Source organism: Colias croceus, chromosome 18 (assembly GCF_905220415.1).
Source record: "Colias croceus chromosome 18, ilColCroc2.1".
In the NCBI taxonomy this organism is placed as follows: Eukaryota; Metazoa; Arthropoda; class Insecta; order Lepidoptera; family Pieridae; genus Colias; species Colias croceus.
The window spans coordinates 4,174,141-4,195,231 of NC_059554.1; the positions used below are offsets into that span (position 1 = coordinate 4,174,141).

General features: G+C 34.9%; 2 protein-coding genes across 4 annotated transcripts; one reads left to right on the forward strand and one right to left on the reverse strand.

Moving 5' to 3' along the window:
• The first annotated feature begins 773 nt into the window (after positions 1-773).
• LOC123699801 (protein farnesyltransferase subunit beta) lies at positions 774-3,929 on the forward strand. 3 transcript variants are annotated; one of them, XM_045646830.1, is made up of 5 exons: positions 774-851; positions 1,183-1,279; positions 1,449-2,262; positions 2,353-2,461; positions 3,131-3,929. In XM_045646830.1, exons 2-5 carry the CDS (start codon positions 1,193-1,195, stop codon positions 3,339-3,341), a joined length of 1,221 nt encoding a protein of 406 aa, XP_045502786.1. In that variant the 5' UTR covers positions 774-851; positions 1,183-1,192; the 3' UTR covers positions 3,342-3,929. The 3 variants fall into 3 exon arrangements, with proteins under 3 accessions (XP_045502786.1, XP_045502787.1, XP_045502785.1); XM_045646831.1 differs by having other exon boundaries at positions 789-805; XM_045646829.1 differs by having other exon boundaries at positions 795-1,279.
• A 1,618-nt stretch (positions 3,930-5,547) lies between these two features.
• LOC123699945 (cysteine protease ATG4D) lies at positions 5,548-7,322 on the reverse strand. The gene has a single exon (XM_045646996.1). It carries the CDS (start codon positions 7,146-7,148, stop codon positions 5,730-5,732), a length of 1,419 nt encoding a protein of 472 aa, XP_045502952.1. The 5' UTR covers positions 7,149-7,322; the 3' UTR covers positions 5,548-5,729.
• Between the last annotated feature and the right edge of the window lie 13,769 nt (positions 7,323-21,091).

A 21,091-nucleotide genomic window follows, 5' to 3' on the forward strand; every position in this document is an offset into this window, starting at 1 on the left:
AGCATGTAGCTGTAAATATTACTATAAATATTACTTGCTCTGTGAAAACATGGACCCAATATACTCTAGAGTATATTGGTCCATGGTGAAAATTATTGTACACACTCACACACTGCACAAGCCAAAGCTGAAACTCGCGTCTCCAGACAGACGCCAGACAGCAAGTGTCGCGCTGAGCTATGAGTCGCGCACCGAATTCAGAGAACCAACACATTCGCAAGCAAATTTTTATGGGGATTTGTCACCAGCAGCGTTGCAAGCGGCTTATCTGGCGGGCGAACGCGATTTTGAATGGCAGCCATTAGAATAATCGCACACACGCTCTATTGTCAATACATATGTGGCAAACCCAAGAAGCTTATAATTACTAATACACTGGAGATTTCAGTATTCGAACATTAACTTGTAACAAGAAAATATGACCTTGAATGACGCCAGTATGTTTTTTTATCTCTTTCTGTGGGAGTGACCAAATTAGGTGTGAATGGGATAAAAAAACATACAGGCGTCATTCAAGGTCAAATTTTCTTGTTACAAGTTAATGTTCATACTGAAATCTCCAGTGTATTAGATATAAGCTTCTTGGGTAAACCACATGGCAAACAATCAATGGCGTGAAATTGAAAACTGCATTCGGATAATTAATTAAAATACGACAATCGCATATTTTAATATTCAAAGCTGTTTCATATTAAATCTGTCCCCAATCTGTCGATTTTCATGTCAATGATAGATCCTGTCAGTTAACAGTACTCAGTTGTCAATTATTGTCACTGACTGTCACACAATGCCGACTGTCATATTCGTAATTCGCTATTCCATATTTTCAAACATTCAAATACTATTTATAGGTATATATATTCTATGTTTCAGTTTTCAAATAAATTTTGTTAAAATTGTAATTATTTGTTTTTTTAACAAATAGTAGATTTAGTCCTTTAAATTCAAGCATTGTTAATTATTGAGTTCATACCAAAACAACATTTAAATAACACATATGACCACGATTATTTTGTTTGTAAGCTTTGTATACAAAGGCTTAGGTTACCACTGCCTTTAAGATCTTCATCTAGAAGTTTATTGTTTACAGCTAGTAAATAAATTTAGCCGTTCCAATTGGCAATCATTCAGATTTATGTATACAATTGAACTAATATTATCTCGGTTATAATTTCAATACAGCTTTTAAACTATGGAAAATCAAATACGATTTTTTAGTGATATTGTAAAAGAGGTATTCAACGATGAACATGTTGAAAGTGAAACATCTACAGAACAGGTACTTATTTAAGAACTATGTTATCCCCTTAAAATTTTAATCTTTCTGCCCTTACGAACCGTAATAAAATCTTTCACTTATATCAATAAAGCTATAACAGTATCTATGAGGTTATTTAAAAGTTACAATTTAAAAGGGCAAGGTGAGCATAATATTTTAATGCTTTCAGGTACAGGTTGAAAAAGTTATCTCCAGAATTTATAAGCTGTTTGAGCGTGATGCATCAATTGATCCAAACTTACCGAAACTCAGGAAAAAGGTACATAGCAGAGTTTTAAATTCATGGCTAATGACTTTGCCAAAAAATTATACATGTTTGGATGCAAGTCGGCCATGGCTTATTTACTGGATTTTGCATGCTCTATACTTATTAAATGATATGCCTCAAGCTGAAACCCTTTCTGATATTGTGAACTTCCTCAAACAATGCCAACACAAAGAGGGCGGGTATGGTGGTGGTCCCTTGCAACACCCACATTTGGGCACAACTTATGCAGCCGTAAATGCATTAAGTATAATTGGGACAGATGAAGCATACAATTCAATAGACAGGAGCAAATTACAAAAGTTCCTATGGACTCTCAGGGATGTGGATGGTTCCTTTGCACTTCATAAAGGCGGAGAACAGGACATTAGAGGTGCCTATTGTGCAGCTAGTGTAGCTAAACTCACAAACATATATACAGATGCTTTATTTGACAAAACTGCAGAATGGGTTGTCAGCTGTCAAACATATGAAGGTGGTTTTGCGGGTTGTCCCGGTATGGAAGCACATGGTGGTTATGCGTTTTGTGGAATCGCCTGCTTAGCTTTACTGAATAGAACACAATTATGTGATGTAGATGCATTGCTGAGATGGAGTGTAAACCGTCAAATGCGTTTAGAGGGCGGTTTCCAAGGAAGAACAAATAAATTAGTTGATGGATGTTATTCTTTTTGGCAGGGGGCAATATTACCTATAATCAGTGCTATTTTGTCACAAGGTAAAAATATTTTTAAATTATTTATAATGCAGTAACAATATATTTAAACCTACCTTGTTTGTGTATACTCAATTGATTTTTTTTTTTCAGAAAACAAACAATTAATAGAAACAGTTTTATTTAACCAAGGTGCCTTACAAGAATACATAATAGTTTGCTGTGAAGCACCAGAAGGGGGGCTTGTGGATAAGCCAGGAAAGTAAGTAATTTTTCCGTTATTTTACGTAAACTAAATAATAATAAGTCCTTAATTTCCATTTAAAACATGAATTAAGTTTTTTATAATTCATGAAATTGCTGCAAAATCTCTTAACATGTCTTTAATGTACCTAAGCAAATTATATTTTAACACCTACAATCTACATATTATTATTAGGGGCCATCCATAAAGTACGTCACACTAATTTCATGAGTTTTTGAGTCCCCCCCCCCCGTCCTTGTCACAGGTGGTCACATTTCTGAGACCCCCCCCCTCCCTAGTGTGACGTCACATGTTTTGCAATTTAACATCGAAAAATTATTAAATTAAAACAGCAGTTCCGAAATTAGTCTTATTTCTATTTAAATTAAGTACTTTTTTAGGATATCAAATATTTGAAACAATAACAAAAAATAAACTAATGAATAAATATAAATTGTCAACTTAAACCGTATTGCCCTTAAGATAGAGTTGGACTTATTTTTTAGTTTAATTTATATTTCTTTTGTCACGAAACATAGGACCCCTCTCTCCCCTTGTCACACCATGTCACACTTTGTCGACCCCCTCCCCCCCCTTTACATGTGACGTACTTTATGGATGGCCCCTTACCTGCATTATGTAAAGTTGATATGTTTTGTTAATTTAATTTTGTTTCTATTATTCCAGACCTCGAGATATATACCACACATGCTACACACTGAGTGGATTGTCAGTGGCCCAGCATGGCACAGGAGCAGGAGATGCTTTCGTCATAGGGTCACCGACCAATGAACTGAACAGAGTTCATCCTTTGCACAACATTGGACCACACCTTGTATATAATGCAATACACTATTTTATAAGACATCCCCCTCCAGTGAAAGGTGATGAAAAATAATTGCGTGTCAAATCTTGCACAGTATTTGGCGATTGGTATTGGCATTTGTATACATCGTTCAGCATACATCTACAAATTAAAAGAGATTTTTCTATAAAACAGAGAGAAGAGATCTTTTCTATAATCTACTTGGATCTACTGGCAGCTTTAGTTCAAAATTCATCAAATAAATATGTGCATACATAATACATTCGACAGATGTAGGTATTTCAATATGACCTTGTAAGTTGTAATGTAAATGTTTTTGCATTTGTATAAAATAAATTTACTTTATGTTGCAATTAGCATAATATAATATGTAAGTAAATATAAAGATCCACTGGAGTTCGTGATTTATATATTAGGCATGTTTTTTATATTATAATGATCCAAGAAAACATTTTGATGTTTTTTTAAAATTAACAGACAGATATGCTGTTTGACCCATTGAGCCCCCAGCGCAGCGGCCCGATTGGTCCACGACACAATAGATTTTCTATTGTGTCTGTGATTCCGGGGCTGAGTTATTAATGTACAATCGCCAACTATTGTTCTAACTTGTGTAAATAAGTAATACTATTTATTAGAAAAATATTAATTTTATCCATATTTAAGTAGTTTTATTGACGATTTTAAAATTACTACTTACCTGAATCATATTGGTAGGTAAGTACTAGTTGTGCCGCGCGTACGTACGCGCGGGCAAAAGCACTTATTTCTATTACATAAGTGATATTCTGATTCATAAGTTCTGACTGTCAAGTAACTACTACCATGTATTATCAAAATCCATTCAGTGGTTCTCCAGTAAGAGGAACAAAAAAAACCACACTGTATACTTTACGATAATATTAGCAACTAGCTGTGCTCCGCGGTTTTACCCGCAGTGCTCGGCTCCTGTAGCAGACCAATCAGCTTCAGCTTTATAATATTAGTATAGATGATATTTTGTTTAATGCTAACGGGCGGCTAGCACAGCTATCACATACAAATGGTGTACTTACACATGCAATTGAATGGTTGATTAACATTGCGACAGCTAAATTCCCCGATACAAAAAAAATTGCTATGTTTACGCCAAGAGTAATGTAAACATCGTAACTAAGTATCCATATTTTTCATTTATTTACAATTCCTCTCCTTATTCCTTCCTCTCACTGCACATAATAAATTAAAGGCAGGGGGATTTGATATATAAAAATAACTAGATTTCCGCCCGCGGCTTCGCCCGCGTTTGCAAAGGAAAACCCGCATAGTTGCCGTTCCCGTGGGATTTCCGGGATAAAAACTATCCTATGTGTTAATCCAAGTTACCCTCTATATGTGTGCTAAATTTCATTGTAAGTAATCGGTTCAGTAGTTTTTTCGTGAAAGAGTAACATACATCCATACAAACTTTCGCATTTATAATATTAGTAGGATCATTCTGTGTATGAAAATTATGTACAATAAAGTTTTTCTGTATTAGGAACCTGTAATAGGTAATTAAGAAAAGGCCAACTAGACTGAGTAGTGAGTAGCCTTAGAAATTCTAATAGGTACATACATAATCATTGCAAAATTCCACAACCACAAGTAATTTTTCCGGTTTTCCTTGTAATGGTCGTGACATCGGAAACTTATATCCGCAAATTGAACTCATGAGTCAATTTGTGGATTAATTTCTTTATTAAAATAAGTATTACTTAGGTATGTACCTATAGCCTTGAATATTAAACATCCGGACTTTAATATTGTTTTGGATAATTTTAAGTAGTACGTATTAGTAATTAGGTAATTCATAGTCTTAACCACGTCTTAACATATTATGCCTTACGTTAATTTATTACACTTTATGTATATGACACCGTAAGATTGTAAAAACCGTTAGATTCAAATCTTCACGATTTTGCGGTGACATGCGCGCGAGAGTAAAGTAATATTGTGGGAACGCGCGGTACATACATACCTATGTTTTTAGTTTCTACGGCAAATAGCCATATTAATTATAAGACATACAAAAACATTATAGGAGTTTATACAAAATATCAAATGGCAACTTTTTATAAATATAGATAGGTACTTTAATGATGCTAATAGGCGAGAAATATATCTATATTTGCTATCAGTATTTTTAACCTTTTACCTGGCACAACCTATCAATGTTAATTATTAAATAAAGATAACTTTGTCTCCTCATACATGCAACATCAACTATCTTACAGGCAAAAACAATAATAAGGAACCATTTCAGTGTAATCATTATATTATATTGTTCATATAAATTAGTTTAGATCAATAATTAAGCCCCTTAAATTACTCTCATTCAAACATATACTATAATTTTCTACAATATATTATCTTTCACTAAATTTTTAAGCAATTTCACGTTGCTCTGCAAAATCAATACAACACATTAATATGATTCCATTAAACTAGGACAAACTCTTCAGATTCTAGATCTGTATCACTATCTTGTATGGGAGCAACCCAGTTTCGATCTGTTTCAAATATAGAATATCGGATATTTGGAGGGTTCATTACACTACTACGGGAACCATTATGGAGTGTGAATATAGGGTATTCATGATTTGATGACACTCCCTGAGGAGTTAAAAATGACCCTATAATATTCACAAAAGTTTCAAAATCGTTGTGTGTAGCTAGATAGAAACCTATACAACAAGATGGATCCATCTTAATAATAGGCATTTTTCTTGGAGATCGGCAGTGAAAGCTTTGGAGTGAAAAGTTTGGTTGCCATACATCAACCATTTCTTGACAGTAATGTGGATCTAAATGAATTAATCTGTCATCCTGGTAACCAACAAAATAAAGGGAATGTTTTGGCCTGCCACCAATTACTCCTATACAGAAATCCAATGTCAGCAATGATGTTAAACAAGGTCCATATATAGGATTAAACTTCTCAGAGCCCAACTTCACAGGTACTAACAGAATAAGGGATTTCCAAGAGCCATTTGGTAATTTACATAAAGAATAAACATCTTGAATGTATACAGTTGAATCTTGAGCAACATAAACATCTAACTTATCAAATTCATAATTCTCTTTTGAAGCAGCAATCATCACAGCTTTTAAACAATGGGCAACTGATGCTGGTCCATACCAATCTCCAGGTTTTTTCCCTAATGCCTCTCCTAACCTTACCATCTGATGGATCGAAAGAGGGCTGTTCACAGAGGATTTGTCTCCAAACCACTTAATAATCATGCGGTGAAGACAATCTTCTTGGAATTCTCGAGCATTTTGTATTGGTCTTTCAGGTGTCCATCTCCATGAACGCCCTAGAAAATGACAAACTAATGCTTGAGCCAACATCATTTGCCCACTCCTTAACATACATCCCCAACCACAATCAGTGGTAAATGAGGAGCCAGACATTGTAGGGAATTCTCTCCTGTATGTCATCCATAGTCTGCTAATGAAATCCGATTTAAAGCCTTCTATACCTTCTCCATATATTTGTTCCACAGGTTCATTGGCTGTAGCCTCAGTACCAATTTCTGTAGATGATTCTAATGAACCACTTGGACTGAGTTTTCGATGATAGCATCGTCCTAAGAGCCAAACAGGTGATTCTTTTGAAAAATTTGTTTTTAGTTTAACAGTCCATCCAAATTTCATGTTATTCCACATAGATAATAAACGAGACTCAACTTTTCCCTTGAGGTCGTAAAAATCCTCCGGGTTTTCACGTGCATTGTCTCTTGATGTAGCAGCTCCATCAACATTTGATACCGTCAATGTCGTTGTTCCTTGTGTTCCATTATTACTGGCAGACATGAGCAGAGAATTTTGCGAAACAATGCTACTTGATCCGTTCATCTTTCCTTTGCTCACGCTGCAGATACTCAGGTTTTACCAATATGTAGAATATACATATTTTTGTCAAACATATAATGTTTAAAACACAAATAAAAACACCATTCTCTCAGCATTAAAAAAAAATATTAGTGTCCGGAATCACAGAGCAAGTATTACAGGTCCGGTCCGGAATGAATTCAATATTCTACAGCAGGGGGGGGACACTTAGAACAAACTGACATTTATTAAAGAAAGCCACGCGATCTATACTTTGGCGAGTAAAAACTTATTTAAATAAGTTTATATTAAATCCCCAAAAGATGGCATCGCACTTTCCGAAGTTTTTGCAAAGTGAATAAAGATATTTAAATAAATGGAAATTATTCTTTAAACATTGTTTTATTTTAATAGATCGAATGCATGTCTTACTTTTTTTCAAATTCCAATAAATAATTTTGCGATTTCAATCGCTTCATATGGTATCAAATTAATAAACTTGCAACATCTTCTGAAAGCTTCTCAGTGTTGTCCTATATGAAATCAATGCAGTAAAATAAGGCAAATGAAAACCTTTCTTTATTCAAAGTTTAAATGAATTAGAACAATAATCTCAGATTTTTAATTCAGTACCTATCTTATCTAGAACTATAATTATTCAGGAAAATATTTTACATAAAAAAATAGTGCGTCTAACTAAATAAAATACTGAAAACGTCTTATTTAATTTACATGAAAAGTGTTAAATATGATTTATTAATTGGTAACATTGACTAACTTTTTTTTTGTAATTTGTATTTGATAATTCTGTCATAAAATGGCGGCGACTATACGTGAACGGTGAAGTTTATTTACGTTAAAATTACTTAATTAGTTCATTTTGTTGATAATCGTGTGAAGTTTATAGTTCTCGTGAAAGTGTGGTGAAAGTGCGTTGAATCGAGCCCTACGTTCAGGCTTTCAAAACGTTTTACTGAAAATTATGTGCACGGACAGTTTTGTTTTAGATAAGTACTTAAAAATATGTAATATTACAATCTGTGAAAGCATTTAAAAAATAAAGAACTAATTTCTTTTATTGTCGTTTTCTTCATTATCCTTAGTAAGTACTTCAATTTGTTTTAAGAAATTTGACTGAATTATACCTATTTAGCACTTCCAAATATCTCATTTTTAAAGACTCCGTATTTATATTCATATAATGAAACTAATATAAATACTAATTATATAAGCTAATTATCTTGTAATTATTACAACTGAAAAGTTTTTTTTTAAATCACCTAAATCTTTAAAAACCATCCATTTTGTAATCATTTAGATCTTAGTCTTATTTCTAAAATGTTGAAAATAAATGATAATAAATCAGTTGTAGGTATTCTCTGAAACAATATCGCTCTCCTATTTCAATAACGACGCAAATATAATATGTGAGCATTTATTCCAGGCACATTATTTTTGCCTGAAATGATTATTCAAATTAAATTGCGTCGTTATTTATAGAAGAGTAGTGATAAAAAAAATATACCTACTACCTATGTATATTAACGTATATATGTATGTAGGTATATGGAATTAGTTCTAACCCCAAAATCCAGAGGGCTCATTGTCGCCAGTCAAAGTCAAATAGGTTGGCCTTCATATGCTTCAAGAGGGCTCTCTATGCCCTATTATACATTATACTCTTTGTTCTACAGTCTACAATTCGTCACTTTTTGATGTTTGTTTGACTTTGACATATTTTGCCAAGTCCCTCAATCACGGCCCTCAATAACATCAATAGAACCACAATAGAACAGAGACAAATAAAATGCTTAGAATAAAATGAGTTGGGTTAAGAGCATCGAGATTTATATGTACTACGTACTAGAGAGGCGATCGCTACTACAGTCTACACTCTCTTTAAAGGCTGGTTCACACTTTGATTAGTGCGAGTGCAGGTGATTAGTGCGAGTGCAGGTGTGTAGTGCGAGTAGTGTCCAATTCACTGCGAGTGCAGGTGATTAGTGCGAATGCCATTTTGTACAACAACAAGCGTGCCGCGTGCGACGCTACACACTACGCTAAACACTAAACACTAAACACTCCTGTCCAGACGTGTTTAGTGGCAGGCACGCTGCGAGTGAGGGGAGGGAGGGCGCGCGGGACGTGGCTACTCGCAGTCCACTCGCAAAAAAATAGAACACGCTTCTATTCACTTTACTACACAGCCTACTAAACACTTGCACTAAACAGTCGCTGTCCACACGTAGTTACTAAACACCTGCACTAATCACTTGCACTCGCACTAATCAAAGTGTGAACCAGCCATAACACGAGCTAGAGGCAAGAATCACAAGTCTCTTTAGTCTGTGCCGGACTGTGCTCCCCGCTTGCCGCGTCAACGCGTCGTGTTATTACTTATTGCTCTGTTCAAAATGCCTTCGTGTGTGCTAAGATATTGTTTTAACAGTTCCCATAATACAAACAAATCCCGAAGAGTGACTTTTCACCAGTAAGTTTCCTTATTATGAGTAAGTCATGCATTTTACTAATATTGTTATCATTTTGCGAAAAATCACCACGCGTTCTGCGTTTCGCGCCATTTTTCATAGACTAACAGCACAGACGTGACACTATCGATGAGTGTTAAAAAAATGTAACTGGATTTTTTAACTATGAATATACAATATATACTAGGAAAGATTACCGTGGTGTAGTACCTAAATATTTATACTTTTACCCGACTACGCAAAGTAAAACGGTAGGTTATATTAAGTAATATTTATTTATTTACCTATTTTTATTTATTAAAAAAAGGTTTATCAACATGTTATGTACCTACATATAAGATTAGAGGATGCATGGGGCCACCCAAGAAGCTGCACCTGTTAGGAATTGCGACATCGCGCACACCTGCGCTTCCAGAGAGTGTTGCGGCAATCATCGCCACCGCGACGCTGCAGCTACCCCGCCGAGGAGGACGAGCACTCTTAGTTCTAACATCGAACGGGAGGGACGTAGGTTAAGTTAGGAGTAATTTATTATGTAATTTTTTTTACAATAAATAATTTAAAGTAAATTTCGGTTTTTTTTTGCGCCTTCGCGGGCCGGTCGATATAATTGGCGCAGCCGGTAGGATGATCCTCGAGAGCCGTCTCTCGGAACGCGAAACTACAAGCATCGAGAATTGCCATTCCATCGGAGGGACGACGACGGGGACCAAGAACCTACATCTATTGGCCGCCGCAACGCGAAGGGTATCCGAACATTGATACTGCAAGAAAGGCCGAAATGAAAATCCTGTAAGTACACTAATTCTCTTAGTGACTTGCCATTCCTAGATTTGTAAGTTTTCCTAGATTACCCATTCACGGGAACCGAGGAACTGTAGCGCGTAGGTTTAAAATATTAATTCATCGCGAATTAATTTTCGAATTTTACAAAATCAAATTGTAAAATTCAAATATAGATATTAGGTTGATAAAAGATTAATAAGTTTAAATATTAATTAATTACGAATTAATTAATTTTCAAATTTTGCGAATTAATTCATTTCATAATTCAGATATATTAATTAGGTAAAGATTATTATTTTTTTTATATTAGTTTAACGAAGTTAATAAATTTAATTAAATTTAATATATTTTATATTATAAGTATAGGAAATACAGATATCTAAAATGTCAGATTTAGATAAAATTTTTAATGCACTTAGGCTTTTGCCAGAATTCGATGGTAATGTTAACGTTTTAACAAGATTTATACATTTAAGTGACCAATTGGCTGAGGAATTTATAGAAAAAGATCCCGGAAATACTTTAAAAACTGCCGCGTTATGTAATGGTATTTTAAATAAAATCACTGGGCCTGCAGCCCGAGTTATTAATGCAAACGGTATACCTACTACTTGGCACGGTATCAAAAGCGTATTAGTTAATAACTTTTCTGACCATAGAGATGAGACCGCCCTTTATAACGATTTAGCCTTATTAACGCAAGGTCGTAGCTCTCCTCAAGAGTTTTACGAAAAATGTCAACATCTTTTTAGTACTATAATGACGTATATAGCATTACATGAAACAGTCGTTACTACTCGTGAGGCAAAAAGGGACCTGTATCAAAAATTAACACTACAGGCTTTCCTACGTGGCCTACGAGATCCGTTAGGCTCACGTATACGTTGCATGCGCCCCGCAACCATTGAAAAAGCATTAGAATACGTGAATGAAGAACAAAGCACTTTATACCTTCAACAACGTAATGAAACTTTTGATAGGAAACCCCACGTACCCTTTAGAATGCCGTACTCGAATGAACCGTTTTATAGACATAATGATTTTAGTGAACCTATCTCTTCTAAACTACAGCCTTTACATTCGTTCAGACCGCAATTTAAGCCACCAAATTTTAATCGAAATTTTAATCAACCACAGGGACCAGCACGTCCTACTCGTACTATGCAAATTTTCCGCGCTGCACCCCCTAACTATAACCCGCAGAGCAATACGTTCAGATTACAGCCTAAACATCCCGCGCAACCGAAACCGCATCCTATGAGTGGCGTTAGCCATTACGTTACAAAGACTTTACCACCAACACCTTTTGCACGCGCTCATGATTGGTCAAAATTTGGTAATCCACCCCCGAGTAATTACTTTAAGACTAGGGAGATGAATCATAATGAATATATAGATAACGAAGAATATTACTGTACCGATTTATATCCTTATGAGGATAACTATTATAATAATGAATATTACTGTACGGAATATGAACCTTATGTACATTACGAACAGACAGACGCACCTGAAAATTCTGATGAAACGTGTGACGTACGTTCAGAACACGATCAGGATTTTCAGAATCCACCAAAATTAGAAAAACCAAAATAGAATTAAATCTACACACGCAACGTCAGCTTCCTTATATTCAAATTCATAATCCTCCACTTAAATTGTTAATTGATACTGGAGCTAACCAATCTTTTCTTAGCCCTGATGCAGTACAGAGATATTTTCCTGACGTTACTCTTAATTATGACCCCTTTGAAGTAAGTAATGTTCATGCTGTAACTCGTAGTAATTATTCTATAACATTACCTAGTTTTCCTGAATTTAATGACCCTGACGATATTACATTTTTCGTTTATAAATTTCACAATTATTTCGACGGCTTAATAGGTTCAGATTTGTTAGATAAATGGGAAGCATCAATTAATTATAAAACTAAAACTTTAAATACTTGCAATGCTACGAATCGGTTATTAGTATATGACTCACGGAACGCTAATCTTTATGAGGACGTCATACCCGCAGGAAGTAGTAAATTAGTTAGATTACCTATAGATGTTGAGAATGGAGACGCTATTATACCGGAACAAATTATATGTAATTGTCATATTTCTGAATGTTTAACGAAGGCGAAAAGCAATCGCGCTATCGTGGAAATTTCTAATCCAACCCGTAATGACGTAATTTTTTCAATGGATCGACCAGTATGTGCCGAGGTTTATAATAACGAGTGCACGCGCACCAAACGTTCGTCCGACCGTGTGAAACAGGTATTATCTCGCTTGCGTACTGATCACTTAAATAATGAGGAACGTTTAAATTTAGAGTCATTATGTTCACAGTATGCGGATGTATTTTATATAGAAGGAGAAACCTTAACATTTACGAATAAAATTAAGCATTCTATTAGAACTAAGGATGAAATACCGGTTTATACGAAAAGTTATCGCTATCCATTTATTCATAGACAGGAAGTACAGAATCAGATAAGTAAGATGTTAGAACAGGGTATTATTAGACCATCAGATTCAGCATGGAGCTCTCCTATTTGGGTGGTACCTAAAAAGGCAGATGCATCCGGCAAAGTTAAATGGCGTTTAGTTGTTGATTTTAGAAAGTTAAATGAGAAAACTTTGGATGACAAATATCCGATTCCTAATATTACAGATGTCTTACATAAATTGGGTAACTGTCAATACTTCACAACGTTAGATTTAGCAAGTGGGTTTTATCAAGTAGAAATGAACCCAGCTGACATTCCAAAAACCGCTTTTAGTGTAGAACATGGTCATTTTGAATTCTTAAGAATGCCCATGGGTCTAAAGAATAGTCCGTCTACTTTTCAAAGAGTAATGGATAATGTACTGAGAGAATTGCAAAATTCTATTTGTCTAGTCTACCTAGATGATATAATAGTATTTAGCACTTCTTTACAGGAGCATATCGTTAATCTTGGGAAAGTGTTTCAGAAATTGCGTGAATCCAACTTTAAAATACAAATGGATAAATCGGAATTTCTTAAACTCGAAACCGCGTATCTAGGTCACATTATTAGCAAAGATGGGATAAAACCTAACCCAGATAAGATATCTGCCATCCAAAAGTATCCCCTTCCGAAAACTCCAACCGATATTAAACGATTTCTAGGTCTATTAGGTTATTATCGGAAATTCATACCAGATTTCGCTAAAATCACGAAGCCCATGACACAATGCTTAAAAAAGGGTTCAAAGATAACATTTTCTAAAGATTACATTGAATGTTTCGATAGGTGTAAAACATTATTAATGAACGATCCAATTCTCCAGTATCCTGATTTCAATAAAGAATTTATTCTTACGACTGATGCGTCGAATTTAGCCATCGGTGCTGTACTCTCGCAAGGCCCCGTTGGTTCCGATAAACCAATTGCGTACGCTTCACGTACACTTAATAGTAGCGAAATTAATTATAGTACGATTGAGAAGGAATTATTAGCAATTGTCTGGGCAACGAAATATTTCCGTCCTTACCTTTTTGGCCGCAAGTTTAAAATTATAACTGATCATAGGCCCCTTCAATGGGTCATGAATTTAAAGGAACCTAATTCCCGTCTCACACGTTGGAGGCTCAAACTTAGCGAATACGATTACACCGTAATTTATAAGCAGGGAAAGCAAAATTGTAACGCCGATGCTTTATCGCGTATTCAAATTAACAATGAGGAAACAGATTCTTTAGCGGTTAATCCAACAGAAACAACACCTTCGTTAATAAGAAGAAGTTCAGATACAATTACTGTTAATTCAAATTCAAGTACGATTACTGCACATTCGAAATCAAGTACTCTTACAGCAAATTCCGACACCGTCACAGTTCATACTGACGCGGAGAACCCAATTCTAGATATACCTATAACAGATCACCCGTTGAATAAATTTAAGAGACAGATAGTTATTACTTTAATAGATAGAGTACCGAGTAAGCCTATAATTTCAAAACCTTTTGAAAATCATACTAAGATAGATATTAATGTTAACAAAGCGAATATTGATAGCGAAATAGTTTCACTAATTAAAAAATATGTAGATCCTAAGATAAAAACTGCAATTCTAGTTCATCCCCCTGATGCTATGTGTACTATAGTTCCAATAATACAGAGTAATTTTAAAAGTTCATGTATGGATTTAGTTCTTACAAAATTAGAATTGCAAAATGTCAAAGATTACTTTAAGCAACAGGAAATAATACGAAATTATCATGAAGGCAAAACTAACCATCGCGGAATTAACGAAACTCATTTATCTTTATCTAGGAAATACTTTTGGCCTAAAATGAAGGAAGCAGTAACTAAATATATTAATGAGTGTAGCATATGTGGTCAAGGGAAATATGATAGAATTCCAGTAAATCCAAAATTTCGAATCGTAGTTCCTCCTACAAAACCTTTTGAAATAGTACATCTCGATTTACTTAGTATTGATTCTCAGAAATATCTCACTATAATAGATGCATTCTCTAAGTATGCTCAAGCATATTGTTTAAAGGACGCAACCGCAATAAGCGTAGTTCAGGCTCTTTTGACGTTTGGTACACATCATGGCTTACCTATGACTGTCGTAACGGATCGAGGTCCTGAGTTCACGAACCAAATATTCAGTGAATTTGTAAGGCTTCATAGAATAAATCACCATAAGTTATTAGCTCATGCACCTAACGAAAATGGTATGGTAGAACGGCTTCACTCAACTTTATTAGAACACATACGTTTACTAAAACTTGAACGACGTGGTGAATTAATCATTAACTTGATGCCGTATGCTGTTCTTGCCTATAATAGTTCGATCCACAGTTTTACGAAGTGCAGGCCTCTTGACATTATAACCGGTCATTTAGATCCCCGCGATCCTGTAGATATCGATCTATCAGAAAATGTCTTACAGCAATATATGCAAGAACATCGCGATAGTATGCACAAAGTATTCAAAATTATTAATGAATCGTCTTTGGAACGCCGTACTCAAATTACAGAAAACATTAATAGGAACCGCGAACCCGAAATACAGTATTATCCAGATCAACAAATTTTTGTAAGAAATCCTAGGGCTAGTCGACAAAAGACCGCACCGCGTTTTACGCACGATACTGTACTGGCTGATTTACCTATTCATATCTATACTAAGAAGAAATATGGCGCTGTTGCTAAATCTAGGCTTAAGAGGGTACCTAAATTGTTACAGAATCCTTCCTCTGATCCTGTGCCAGATTCAAGCAGAAGATCCCACCCTGACTAGCTTGGATGACGGACCTGGTATATTACCATTTAATATTGGAACTGCTAGAATTGTCACTCATTATCATTCATTTTTGCAAATTATTAATTTAAAGGATATTCGTGATAGTATAACCATAGTAAAGGATCAATTAAATTCATTAACGCCTAATTTGCACGATAAATTATTTTCGCTTTATAATTCACATATTGAACACTTGCATTATAAGATTATTAAATTGTCAAATCAGTTGGAAACTTTTGAACCCAATCGCATAAAGAGAGGTCTCATAGATGGTTTAGGTTCAGTTATAAAAAGTATTTCTGGTAATCTAGACTATACAGATGCAATTAAATATGATACCGCAATTAAATTATTACAAAATAATGAGAATAAATTGGTCACAGAAATGAATAATCATATAAGCCTCAGTAAAGATTGGACAGAACAACAATCTGATATTTTAAACAACTTAATTAAAAATCAGGAAAAAATTGAAATAGCTATAAATGATTTAAAGGCCAATAATTTAAACGTTACTCTATACATAGATTTAATTCAACGCGTAGCGATTTTATCAGATAATATAGATGATATATCTGAAGAATTACATAGATTAGAAAATTTATTAGGTTTTATTCGTGCGAAAAGTACGCATCATCTTATGTTCAATTCAAATTCTCTAAAAGAAATGCTAAATAAATTACACAAATTTTATGGTAAAGAGCAAATCCCTCAAGTTAATTATAGAGAATATTTTGATTTAGTTAAACTAGGCTATTATTATAGTAATAGGAATATAGTTATAGTTTTTATGTTCCCGGTTGTCCTTCCTGCTACCTTTGAATTATTTAAATTATCCATAGTTCCTAATAAAGATAGTAAAGTCCTAATTCCACCCTATCCTTTTGTGGCAATTCACAACGAGGATTTTATGTACATGGAGGCAGAATGCCCGAAGTCTGGCCTAGGGTATCTATGTGAGGACAAGCTGAACCATCATCGATCCAAAAATGACTGCGTGTATCACCTTATTACCACGCAACGAGTCGTCGCATCTTGTCTCTTCACGCCTGTGGAGCTCGGAGCGCCCGCACTAGAAAAATTAGACGACGCCCACTACGTCATCAGTTTCCCCAAGCCATCAAAAATCCACTTATCATGCTCGCAAGATCAATATGACGTCATTAAAGGAAGCTACTTAGCCACAATACCCAAAAACTGCATTCTTCAAACGGAGGCTTTCAAGATAGTCAATCGAGAAGACCATATCAAAGGACAGATAATGAAAATTGCAAACCTGCCAGATTCCAGCCAATATAATACAGATGAAGAAGTTCTGAAGTTGAATTCGATAAATTTGGATAAATTACACGCTAGTAACAGAGCTATATCAATGGAAATGCCTATCAGTACTAACAACGGATACGAGATTCTCTATATGCAGCCTTCCATAATACCGATATATGTTATATTAATAACGAGTGCAGTTGCCCTAGTGACATGGTACGTCGTACGGAGACTGCGTACATCAAAGCCTATTACTACGAGTGTTCATGGTAATCAAAAAGAAGAAATAGAACATCAATCGGCGGAGGGTGAAATTTCAGCGATATTAACGAGCCTTGCCCGCCAATAATCGCTGAACTTCAGGAGGGAGGTGTTATGTACCTACATATAAGATTAGAGGATGCATGGGGCCACCCAAGAAGCTGCACCTGTTAGGAATTGCGACATCGCGCACACCTGCGCTTCCAGAGAGTGTTGCGGCAATCATCGCCACCGCGACGCTGCAGCTACCCCGCCGAGGAGGACGAGCACTCTTAGTTCTAACATCGAACGGGAGGGACGTAGGTTAAGTTAGGAGTAATTTATTATGTAATTTTTTTTACAATAAATAATTTAAAGTAAATTTCGGTTTTTTTTTTGCGCCTTCGCGGGCCGGTCGATATAATTAACAGTTGTTCCAATAGGATTTATAAATTATTATGCACAACAATTACAAATAAACACAACATTCACAGAAACTAATACAGTAAAAGTTCCTTAATCGCGCTTCCTTTATTCGCGTTTTCACTATTCGCGGATTAAAAAAAAGCGACCCAATTTCTATATTCGCGTGTAAAAATTTTTTTTATTCGCGGATTTAATAAGTAGGTACATACATAATAATAAAATTATTCCAATAGGTATCTTACCCAATATCCTTGTCAAATGGACTAATAAGAAAGTAAAATAGATCTTATTACAAGTTTGCCTAAAGTACATAATATTATGTTCTTAAATGATATCGCCAAGGCCTTTGACACAAGCCGCTTTTGTCGCAAGCCGCCTCTGCGGCGATTGATGTTTTTGAGAATGTAAATAAACAGAATGGAAGCAACCTTATAACTCAATAAATAAAGTATATTTTTAAATGTACCGTAAAATGGGGTAAATAGAATTCAAGGGGAGAATAGAAAAAAAACGACATTTATTTCCGTACGTTAGTGTGCCAACCTAAGAGCAATAATAGGTTTATTGCTCTTAAGTGCCAACACTGATTAGTTAAAACAGGAACTTTCTTCGATAGTTCAACACTGGCTGTATGATGGCAATAGACAAAATATGAGTGATTAGTTAAAACAGGAACTTTTGTATTTTTTCGATAGTTCAACACTGGCTGTATGATGGCAATAGACAAAATATGAGTGAAGTTCCTTTATAAATGCGAAAAATTATGTGTCAAAGTGATCAACACAACGGCTCTGCAGGGCTATTGCGTATCTCATTTGACATTTCATAGTGATGATAACTTTGCACGGTGCTCAACGATTTCTTGTCAAACCATGTTTTTCGTATTGGCTATTTTAAGTTATCAACTGAAATGACGTCATGAGCACCAAATCAACTTGAAAGCCACCGTAACACATTTGACAGGTGTTTTTGTATCGATAGTTTATAAAGTGGTATTCCGTAAGCCAAGTGACCATCAAAAGGTTGATCACTATATTATTTTTATCTGCTGTGAAAGGAACTAGTATTGAGCAGTGTTTTGTAAATTCTCAGTGATCGACACTATAATCCGGATAAGTTAAATATTACAAATATATAAACAAGATATAGGAAGAATAGCACGTATATGATTTAACGTCTTATTTCAAGTGTTTTTAAGTAACAAAAAATATATAGATAACATTGAGTTAATATGTACTATGATAGATAATAATTTTTTAAGCTGATTTTGTGACGAAAGAATATTTCTATTTTTTTATTGTTGTCATTACAATTAGTGATCAATACGGTATCACCGTGCAGTGTTATTATTTTCCTGTTGTTGAAACATAAGAGGGTAAGTCAGAGTTTTATAGTTTTTGAAAAAAGTGTCTAAAACATGCTAAAACTGAATTCATTCGAATTAAGAAATATTTTGGGGTGAAAAGAAGTCGTCTGTGGGGTCAATAGAATCTAAGTATGGGGCTAATAGAAACGAGTAAAGGCTAAATAGAAACGCTTGAGGTGTGAAAAGTAATGCAAATGGGGTGATTGAAAATGACATCGCTAGGGCTGTTAGGTACGCAAAATTATACCTGATACTTTTTTGTAATAGTTAGTTTATGTTTATATTTTCATTCGTATTGAAAATAAATGTTTATTTTTTTGTTTAGATTACTTTGGACAATGCCGCGCATTTATAAACCTGAACCTGGAGGCTTATGGCCCGCTCCAAGTTTGAACTCTCAACCAATGAGAGCGCCAAACGTGATCGATGTGTATAATCAAGTCTATCGTAATGACATGGTAGAGGCTCTGGATTTTAATGCGCTTTAACCAGCGTCAAGTTTTATGGGATTGTGAAATCTCTTTATACTAAAAGTGTACTATCATATTGTGACATCAATCGAAGTCTTGTTGTTGTATCATCCTCATTTTTATTTGTGACAAAATAAAAATATGTTGTTACACTATGGTTTGATAATCTAACTGACAGACTAAACATAATTTTTCAGTAAAATCCACTTATGTTTATTACTTAAAAGTTTTTTTTTTGTATGGGTGATTTGCCCTTATTGTTTTTGCATTGTTCATAATATAATTAACTACCCCTGTTCTATTTTTTTAAAGTTGATGGTACTTACTTTATTAAATAATTTGTATTTGTATATGTACTAAGTACCTACATAAATAAATTTTGACAACCCTGGCATTTTTTTCTATTGACCCCCTTTTCGTCTCCATTCACCCATATCGCGGGTAAATAGAAAACGTGCACTTAATGTGATTTATTAAATAAATGACGAGGAAATTAAGTTAGTTTTTCATTGAAAACAGTTTAATACACTTTAACTCACAAGACTCAATTACTGCTACCTTCGGAATTTGCTAAAAACATACTGAAATTTCGATTGAAAAGTTGAAATCGTTTCTATTCACCCCATTTTACGGTAGTTCCGTTTATACTAAAAGCCGCTTTGCGTATTTATTGTTTCGTCTTTCACATTCGTTACAAAAATTGTGATCGAGTAAGGGGGCGTCCATAAATTATGTGAGGTGTTTTTTTTTTAATTTTCTGCAGCTCCCTCCCCCCCCTGGTGAGATGTCGTGAGATTTTATTCAACCCCCTCCCCCATCCTCGAATTTCACGTGAGATTTTTCACAATGTGAGTTTCTTATACGTAAACGCCATCAACATTGAATCATCGTATCCATTTAATTAGGGCTATTATAAACCAATACTCCAAAATTCGATTTCATCATGAAGCAAAAACTGACAAAACTATTGATTACTACACAAAACGACAAAAGCTTACTAAATTGATATTATTTAAAGGAAATTAAAATACATAGTTTAATATAAAATCCTCTTTTTATTAATTCCCTAGTATCAGTACCACCAGATAGTACCGAGTAAACAGATTGCACAATGTGTCGCATCTGCACGCATTGCTTAATCTTTGAACTTGAAGCCACGCCTCGCTCGTTCCACACGTACCCCACCACATCGGCCGCGCGCAATGTTTTTGTTTGGAATAACCTCTCTAGTACGTAGTACATAATATATCTCGATGGTTAAGAGTTGGATTATATTATTTTATCTATTATCTACTGGCTTCAGCTAGAGCACCTAGAGGCTTCGGCCGTGTATTCAAAGATGAAAGAAAGTCCCGTATAGTTCCCGTCAGGATTTCCCCGATAAAAATGTCTATCGATAAGGTCATTTCTCAGCTCTCAAGCTATCAAATTCCATCTTAATCGGTTCAGTGGTAAATCACTTCTTCACGCCTAAACACACAGACAAACATTACTTTCCTATTTATACATCGCAAATAGACATTACTTTCCCATTTATAACATTAGCTAAGACTGTACAAACTGATGTAATGTCTCACGAGGGGATGAATAATATGTAAAGGATGCGAGTAATGGTTAGTTTCCCTCCCGTAAATGATATATCCATATTCCATAA